This window comes from Adiantum capillus-veneris, chromosome 24 (assembly GCF_014529385.1).
Source record: "Adiantum capillus-veneris isolate H3 chromosome 24, ASM1452938v2, whole genome shotgun sequence".
NCBI lineage: Eukaryota > Viridiplantae > Streptophyta > Polypodiopsida > Polypodiales > Pteridaceae > Adiantum > Adiantum capillus-veneris.
In genome coordinates, this window is record NC_140954.1 from 48,859,730 (window position 1) to 48,868,948 (window position 9,219).

Here is a 9,219-nt window from a genome sequence, read left to right on the forward strand (position 1 = left end):
AATGACTTTTCAACGGATTTCTTCCTTGGATGTTATGGACTCAGCCCACTAGACCCTGCCAATTGTTTCTATTAACAGGGCTACAAAAATACATTTTTCCTAACCGATCAAAATAAGAGGAAACTTGAAATCCTTCAAGTTTTTAGGTCAAAATTTGAAGCTTTTGCCGGTAATTACACTACAACTTGCATAAATTTACCGGCTTTCTTAAAGGAAAGCTCAAAATCTAACCAGGATTTTATAATTTCAGCCGGTTAAAATACACTAGACCCCGGGTTTTCCCTAACACTGGTTTCTAAGCCTCAATGGTTTTATCACTTGACCTTTCACTAATCTAAATAGCATCTTATCTTTGTGCACCAACATATGCGCTTGATATCGTGGGAAGATGTACAGGAATTCAAATATATAGTAAAGTCGTTTGGTCAGCCCCAAACACAGGACCCGATTCCAGAAGCCCTCTGTAGTTACAGGCCCAAATTGAACTGCTTGAGCTGAAACCCTAACTGTTGCTTCTGAAAGAGAGCATGGTAAGCTTCATATAAGACAAGGCTTTTGGGTCCAGTCTATCTCAGCCGCTTGTTGACCTATAATGGTCATCATCGATTGTGGAGTAAATCATGCCTTCATTTACTAATAACTCGATGGCAACCCTGCATAAAACATGCAGAAATTCCAATCAGACACTAAAGTCTACATACAGCAGCATCTAGACTTGAGAAACACGTACAGAAATAGCCTTAAAATGCCAAAACAATAAGCTTACCGGACTTGTTGTATCCCAAACCCATTCATCCTTCTTATAACATCATCTACATGCAATCCTGCCTCTAAAGTCCTGTGTTTTAACAACAGCTCGTCTCTCACTCTCTCTCTCTCTCTCTCTCTCTCTCTCTCTCTCTCTCTCTCTCTCTCTCTCTCTCTCTCACAACAAACTACGCTACACATGTGCACAGGTGCAAAACTACAATTAATACACTCAACACACATATGCAAGCCAGAATGAGTAAACTGCCCACTAAGCAGCGGTTGGGATATCCTGAAACACTCAATAATAGAACAGAAGCAGGAGGTGGATAATGGCTTTGAAGCTTACACCTGCTCATTCTGGTAATAACTACAGAAAAACACACAGACCACAGGTGGAAGACTTTCACAATCACGCTTCAAAGCGTGCAGAGTCGTGTACGTTAATGTTAGTTCATGAGCAGTGACTATGAAATGACCAGAGCAAGCATCCATAACTCAGCAATGAATTTTGAGCATATCCATCCAGAATGGCACACATACAGGTTATGGGGTTCTTCGAAGATAGATTGCACTCTTCTGACACATGCTTCAGGGGATCCGTCAGTATTTACAGGATAAGAAGGGGTGTACTGCAAAGCAATCGAATGAGCAAAAGTCATTAAACAATCTTTCATGCCTATAATTGGAAGCAACATGGAGGACATATCATCTGAGCAAAGTTTTTGGGAATTGCCCCACCCACATCAACAAGATCATTATAGAAAGATGATGGAGCTTGCATATAGCTGGTTATAGATCCACCTATCTGGTTTGATGGTATATTATGCCCCTGTTATCACAAGGCAAACAGCGACTCGCACCTTATTTGAATAAAAGATAACAAGCACTGCCAAAGTTGTCACACAATGACACATTACCATGGAATTTGCACGTAAAACATGGACATAAACGCTTTCAAGGAAATGGAACGTAACTTCATTAAAATCAACGATTAACCTGCAAGCAGGCATGCAGACAATTTGCAACCTTTCATTAGAGTCAACAGAAGATGGATCTATGAAGTGGCAACAAGAAAACCTAGTTTGTCCAATGAAACAAACCTTATGGATAGAGCCACAATGCTTTTTTTCCCTTGCAAGACACAAAGATGGCCATAAATGCAGACGTATCCTCCATTTCTGAAAGAGCACCTGAGAATGCTCAGAACTCTCAAAACCAAAGCCTACATACAAATGCAACTGAGCTGAGGCTTGAAAAAATAACTGGACTTTTAAAATCTCCTTGCAAGTGTGCATTTCTTGGCCATTCATCCTGTAATGATTTGACAAACACATAGAATAGAAATTCGTATCATAAAGTTGGTTGACCTCATGTATAAAAGGCAATAACTTAAAAAGTGTCAACGGCACCCATGAAAGCCTTAGATGCACAAACCAGCAATTAACATCAACCCTTCCAGTTCCATCATCAAGTGCAAAAGAAACATGAGAGGTATTCTCCTCTTTATCAACTACCATACCCAGTAAGGTCACCTGCTACATATTAAAACAAAAAACTTGTAGGACAACCAGACGAGCTCAGTGCTTTGAATTTTGACTTGCATGAAGACAGCCAAGGATCACCTACAATATTGATATCAGCACCATATACAGTAAAAGTGTCATCAAAAGGATTTTGCATAGCTTGGCTCGCCTGCTTCACTGTCAATGGCAAAACTCCAGCAGTTTTAGGATTCCCTTTCTGCAAAGCTAGAAAATGGTTAACCCAGGGGCGGGGGGCCACAAAACAACATATTCAGCAGCCTAGCACGATCCAAACGCCAAAAGTCCGCCTGTGTGCAATCTTGAAAACTAATAAAGATTTCGCAAACCTTAAAAATTAGATTCCATCGAATGCAGAGAAAGAGCACTAAGAGTTTCACAAAAAGTTGTAATAATGGTCAGTTCTGTCAAATTTTGATGGATGTGCAGCTTGGACGAAGGCAATTAGGGAAACTCTTGCAATGGCGACCCCCAGCGAAAAACTTGTTTTGTGGCGGGGTCATACGAAGCAGGAGAAACAGCAGGTTAAAGGAAAAGGCTTACCTTGGAATGCGAGCTTTGGATCTGCTGCATTAAGAGTGAGGGAGATAACGGGAGGCTGAGAGAAAGGGATGAAGGCATTGCAGGAAGCTCCGTTGGAGTAGTGACCTTGAAACGACGGCTGCATGTTGATGGCTTCTTTCCTAGTCATCACATGTCGTCAAACAGGCGGAAACGCTGGGGGCCGTTCTACCGGGAACGGGGCGAAGTTTGAACTCTCGGGCGGGTTCAAACTGCTTAAGGCCTGCCGTGAGTTGAGCTTCGTCCTTAGGCACTCGAATTCACACTGCAGAAAGAAATGCGGTTTTGCCGCCCACTGATAGCTCTAGCATAACGTGCCGGACGGCAGCTCGGCAGCCAAGATTTGATGCTAGGGAATCTTCCCTTGCTGGTTGGCAATATTGAGCACAACCTCTCCAACATCAGCTCGGCCAGCGAGTGGAAGTGGGTTGCAGAGCTTTGATTGGATGGCAGGAGGCTGGAGACGTTGCCAAGGGAGGTGGGGCGTGGGCTATAACGGCCAGCCACCCACTTGCCGGCCAAAAAGGGCATGAGACACGTACGCTCTCGCCCTTGCAGGATTCTCGTTGGCTGGTCGGCTGCACTGGTTGTGCTCGTGCTAAGAGAAGGATAGGAATCAACTCTTTTACACGCACTTGTGACTTCCTCTCAGTCAGGCAGTCTCATTCCAGCTTAGGGCCCGGTCACCATGTTGTGGCATCGTGTGTCCACAAAAGGAAAGCGGACAAATAAATGTGTGAAAGCAATCTTTGGGCCCCAGTGTGCGAGAAAAGTGTGTCTCGGCATTAATCTTGAGCCGGTTAGAAATTTCAAGACAAGCGGTTGAGAAGAGATGGAAAAGAGAAAATCCTTCTTGCAAGAAGAAAGTGTAACTAAAGACGAAATATAGTGCAATAACGCCGTTTAGGATTGGCTTTGACCATCTCGAATTCAAAGGTTTGGGGCATTGGGCACCTCACAAAGCTTGTGAACAAAGAAGGTGAGGTTTTTTGGGATTTCAGACATGTTAGTGGCCAATAAAAGGGCGTCAAAGTGGGAATGCAGGCTATGACCAAATCTAGAGGTCGTCCATTGTGAAATCAAAAGCTTCAAAAAGCCATAAACAGCGTGAGCAGTGAGGGAGGAGGTGTGTGAGGAGCTTTTGAACTCATGCCACCACATGTAGATCAAGTGGCTTTGACAATGAATCCAAAAGCACCGAGAGGTAAAGGTGTTGAGGTTTGGCAACCTCTCGACTTGAGTTGCCACATCATCGGAGGTCATTCCCATGCGGTACGAATTATCATAAGAGCATCGAGGCCTTATTTACAGGTAAAGCACTAAAGATGGGGTAAAAGCTGACATAATTGATAATGATTAGGAGGGTATCAAAGCAAAGAGCTTGAATGATTATTGAGAGGAGAGTTCTACAAGGGGGAAGACAATAAGGGGCATTCAGCGAATGGAACTCAGAGTGGAAGTATCAAGTGGGGAAGAAGCGCACGAGAGCACTCAAGGATCGAATTTATTGTTATCAAATCCAAGAGTCAAAACATAGTAGCAACCCATCAAGACAATGTTCCATGTCAAGAAGACAAACATAACAAGGTCATCTAGGGCTAGTAAGGACCCAAATGTTTTTTTTTGGGGTCGAAGCATAATCAATCCATGCAATCCCTTTTTATATATAGGTCTAAACCACAAGCATGACATAATGTCTTTTAGGCCTCGTTTTGAATCATTTTAGATTATAGAAAGCGAGTAAAACCATGGTGTCAGCAGTTATAATGCAATAGGATACAAGTTAAATATATTCTTAAAATCTACAAGACAAAGTCTGATTTTAGATAGGATCGGCCTTTTCATTTTTGTTAACCCTCACGGCTCACGGACACCCCATCACCTACAACGGACGTGTATTATGTATTTGGTAGAGTCAGGTACCGGGCTTGTCGGTCCAATAGGAAAAGGGTAAGAGTGATCGCCGATGAGAGGCGCACTCTAACTGGGACATTCAAGGGATTAGTTGGCTAGGCATGGGCGCCCAAGTGTGAATGGGGTGAGCTCATATAAAAGCCAACTAAACCTAAAATTCACTCATTCTCTCATTTGTGCAATAGAAGAGTGCTCTTGCTCCATCTCCATCTCCATCTTCTTCTTCTTCACCTCCTTGTGTGTGTGTGTGTATGTGAGAGCGAGAGAGAGGGAGAGTGTGTGTGCGATCGAGCATTACGAAGGCACGAAGGCGGCGAAGCGGTTGAGCTCGGCACGACTGCAGCTTCTTCTTCATCGCGGCAAGGAATCCACCACGAAGGCGAGCGTAGAGCGGTGAGTGACACACCCTTTGCTCTCTTGAGCTTGCTAGATTAGTTTTGTTGTGTGCTTGGAGCCATTTGTGGCTCGCACACGGTGTATCGGCAAGTCCCTTGCTTCAACAGTGCGGCAAGGAGCGCACATTTTTGGCGCCGTTGTCGGGGAAATGCCCTACACTAAGCTCAGTTAAGCACTTTACGCTTTCTTGTGATGCAATTTCAATTGAAGGATTTGTGAAGAAAGAAGGTGTGTGGTTGTGTGGAGAAGATTTTTGTTACACTGTACTGTCTTTTTTGTTTTCTGTTAAAGAAGGAGTTACAATGTTTTGCAATGTACTATTAGAATTTAGGTATTAGCTATGGAATGTTAGTTCTGTAAGGTTCAATGTTAGTTCTGTAAAGTTAGTTTTGTAGATCTGTTAGCTACTGTAGTACTGTGTAAACAGTGTTAGAGTGTGTGTGGCAGTATCTCTATTAGCTGTAAGTAGATAAGTTAGGTGTAGGTTAAGTGTGTGTGTGCGCGCGTGCGAGGCGCGGCCGCGACGACTTTTTTTTTTTTAAGCTTTAAAAAAAAAAAATTAAAAGAATGATCGGGCTGATGGGGATCATTCCCCAAGCTCAAGCCCAAACCCAGACCTCAATCCTCAGTTTTAAAATATAGTTTATACACCTTTTTATATTTAAAAACTATTTTTAGGATTTCGAGGACTATAAAGACTATTTTTAGGATTTCGAGGGCTTCACGTAGTCAAATGGAGGGCTGTAAAGCACGGCACGTCCCTCTGACCGAGACGCTCATTTTGAGCTATCATACGCTTTATTCTATAGCTGGGTCAGAAAAAAGGGACCAAAAAATCAAAAAAATAAACAAATTAAGAAAAGACTTGGGTTGCAAAACACCCAAAAATACTAGGTGAGCAGCCTTCACGGGCACTCACTGACACTTCTAGGGGATCCAAGTCATATGATCATACGCTCTGGACGAGTGTTAGAGCACGAGCATATTGGTAGTGCCTCTATTTACGTGGGCACCCATTATTCCTCCACCCTAGGTTCTGGACCTTCGGCCGGGACTCAAGGTAGCACGAACCAAGATCCTCATATCGCGTCTAGTGATTCTTCCTCTGACTACGAAGTCATGGAGGGGTATCCTACACCAAACCTTGATAGTTCAAGTCAAGACATGCATGCCATGGGCCCACGGCCCGGGTCCAGCGTGTTTAGCCGCTTAAAAGAGACCCTTAGTAGAGCTACTCGCTCCGAACATGCGGTTAATGAAATAAATGAAGGGAGTGGGGAAGTAAATTCGTCATTCATGCCTAAAATAGACCCTATGCTTCTTGAGAGTATGCATGTGAATGTTCCATCCACTGCACCTCGTGATCCTTTAGGACTATCTCCCTCTGAGGTTTTACTACCCGATGGTAGGAGTCTTGCCGAAGTACAAGAGATCGAACGCTATATGCAAGCAACAAGGGAGAGGGAAATTGAGAACCTACGAAGGCTAGAACAAAGTCGAGCCCTGAAAGCAAAGGCTCCTATGACAACAATCATGCCAGCCGAGCAACCAAGTGCTCCCAAGGTAGCAGTCACGGAGGGGCAAGCGATGGGGAGCAATAATGCTTCCAATTCGAGGGAAACCTCCAGCACGCCAGGCCTAGATGGGATATTCCTAAATGAAAATTGGGAGTATGACCTACAAGCAGAAGCTTTAACTGATCGGTACACAGGACACACCTATCATGTGGGTTGGTTAGATGTTCTACAATCCACATCGGGTGTTACTAGCATAGATGAGCAACAACAGAAAGTTTGTGATGTCCTCCATAGGATTGTCGAGTTAGAAAGACAGAACACAGGGATCAACATGCCTTCAACAGGCCTAATGAGATTCTTGGATACGGGAAAGGCCAACCAGCCAACCCTATCACAAATGGAGACTCCCTCAGTGAGCCCCATTGATCCTCCATATGTTGTTTCGCCAGGAGCCTCAGTACAATCTAAGCCCACAAGTGGCAGCTTTACCTTCCCAGATCTAGCTCATCTTTCTCTTAATGACACTACGGCTACCATGCATATCCCAGTGGTGAGCATGACAAGAAGTACACCATGGAGTTCATTTGTTAATACTGCGCCGATGCCTAGTAGCACAGTGCCCCCAACTATACCTACATGTATGTATCAATCATGTGCACCTGTCGTACCTCAGCCTCATGTAGCTCCTACACCTCCGATTATTCCAAGAGCTTACAATCCACAATGGAATTATCCAAGCTCTTATACAAGTGGAGCCATGCCATTTAATAATAACATGCCATATCAGGCACCTCCTATGCCTAGGGCTACGCCTGTAAACTTTGGACCACCGTCTGGTACACCACCATACGAAATATGGGACCCAAGAGCCGCGCGTATGCCAAGGCCAAGGCCAACTCCCATCTCACATGTGGTTCCAAGAGCACATACACCCATTATACCTGCTCAAATAGGAGATTTGGCAGCATTTGCTCAAACTATCAGTTGCTCTATTGCGGAAAACATGCGTAGTGCACTTGATAGAGAGCCTAGGAGCAAGGCAGTTCAAGTAGCTAAGCTCACATAGAAATTCAGTGGAGACGGAGATGCTAGAAAGCATATGGAGGTCTTTGAACATGTCTGCGATTCCTTGGAAGAGCACAATGAGCTACATAAGTGTAAGGCTTTGAGTTTGACCCTAAGCGGAAAGGCTGGAGATTGGTATAGAACCTTAAGAGTAGAAGAGAAAATGATCTACTCTACTCTTAGGAGATTGTTCTTGAAAGAGCACATACGAGAGGGAGTACTTTGGGGTGTAGCCTCTCAGCCCAACGAGAAGAAGGTGAATTAGTGAGAGACTTCATTAGTCGCCTAAAGAATTTTAATTCTCGATACAATCCAAACGAGCGATTCAACAACAACCAATTGCTCGATAGATTCATTAGGGGACTACGACATGAAAGTATCTATAATGGCCTAGTCATTAGAGGTATCACTACTTGGGAAGCAGTCACCATGAATGCAATCCAATTGAAGGATAATTTAATGATTGCAGGAGAAAGAGTGTCTGCCGAGCCGAAGTCTAGTAGCTCGCAAGCGTCAGGGCATGAGCCAATGAAGATAAAGCCAATCGTGAAAGAGCAAACGATATCTGAGATGACTCTGGCAAATCTCACCAAGGCCATCCAAGAAAGCCTTAGGGGTAATCGTGCTCCACAAAACACTCATATGTATCCAAGAAGGGAACAACAATGGTGCTCAATTTTCTTGGGCCCACATACTACGAGTGAATGCCCTACTTTCAGATTAAAGTTTAACGGGACTTGTAACGCGTGTGGTAGGTATGGCCATCAAGCGAAGGATTGCCTAATGCTTAAACGCATCATGGAAAATAGACCGCCTATAGCTTGGGCAGACTCACCTCGAGTTCCTGCATTGATGCCTACCCCACCCATGGAGCAACAGTTGCCATTAGAGCACATGGTCCCTAGAACCCAAAATGTGGTCCAAACCACACCGTTGCCACCTCCAGTGCTAGGACCGCAACCCCCTCATCCAAGAGTTACACCTATGAACCAAATAGGTTGCGAGTCATCTAGTACTTATGTAGATTGCGAAGAGGACATAGACTCTAGTATCACCTATGGAGTCGACATGCTTGAGGAGTGTCCCATGTACTATATGAAAGACCATTGGGGACAAATCAAACCGGTATATCAAGCTACTGCGCTAGCAACAAGAGGCCAAAACATTAATAGTTTTGCCAGGAGACCACCTCTTCAGTGCTACGAATGTGGTGGACCACATCGAGTAGCTGAGTGCCCCATTAGAATGCAAAAGAATGCCGCACTAATGCAAACAAGTCAAGGGAGTGCATTGGCAATGCCAATACTCACTTGTAATCGTTGTGGCATAGATCATTTGATTGCACAGTGTCCTAACAATCCAAACGCACCGAAAATCACACCATTGAACATAATAGATATTGTTGATGGGACACCACCAACTATAAACATAGTACCAGTAAACGCACTCACACGGTCGATGCTCCAAAAGCAAAA

At 44.2% G+C, this 9,219-nt stretch overlaps 1 protein-coding gene across 10 annotated transcripts; it reads right to left on the reverse strand.

The window, feature by feature from the left end:
- Positions 1 to 346: 346 nt before the first annotated feature.
- LOC147426337 (replication protein A 32 kDa subunit A-like) lies at positions 347 to 3,108 on the reverse strand. 10 transcript variants are annotated; one of them, XM_086499013.1, is made up of 10 exons: positions 2,835 to 3,100; positions 2,377 to 2,498; positions 2,185 to 2,285; positions 2,014 to 2,061; positions 1,851 to 1,928; positions 1,668 to 1,746; positions 1,493 to 1,579; positions 1,291 to 1,379; positions 767 to 838; positions 347 to 653 (listed from the first exon to the last, which is right to left on the reverse strand). In XM_086499013.1, the coding sequence occupies exons 1-10, from the start codon at positions 2,980 to 2,982 to the stop codon at positions 572 to 574; spliced, it is 906 nt and encodes a 301-aa protein (XP_086355139.1). In that variant the 5' UTR covers positions 2,983 to 3,100; the 3' UTR covers positions 347 to 571. The 10 variants fall into 10 exon arrangements, with proteins under 10 accessions (XP_086355139.1, XP_086355140.1, XP_086355142.1 ...); XM_086499014.1 differs by having other exon boundaries at positions 2,185 to 2,282; positions 2,835 to 3,099; XM_086499016.1 differs by having other exon boundaries at positions 2,185 to 2,282; positions 2,377 to 2,490; positions 2,835 to 2,977.
- Positions 3,109 to 9,219: the final 6,111 nt, after the last annotated feature.

Coding starts and splice junctions, on each gene's coding strand:
- LOC147426337 (XM_086499006.1), bottom strand. CDS start 2,982: ATGACTAGGAAAGAAGCCATCAACATGCAGCCGTCGTTTCAAGGTCAC. Junction 2,499..2,834: donor TCCAAAGCTCGCATTCCAAG/GTAAGCCTTTTC, acceptor ACCATTTTCTAG/CTTTGCAGAAAGGGAATCCT. Junction 1,580..1,667: donor TTTTACGTGCAAATTCCATG/GTAATGTGTCAT, acceptor TTGTGATAACAG/GGGCATAATATACCATCAAA.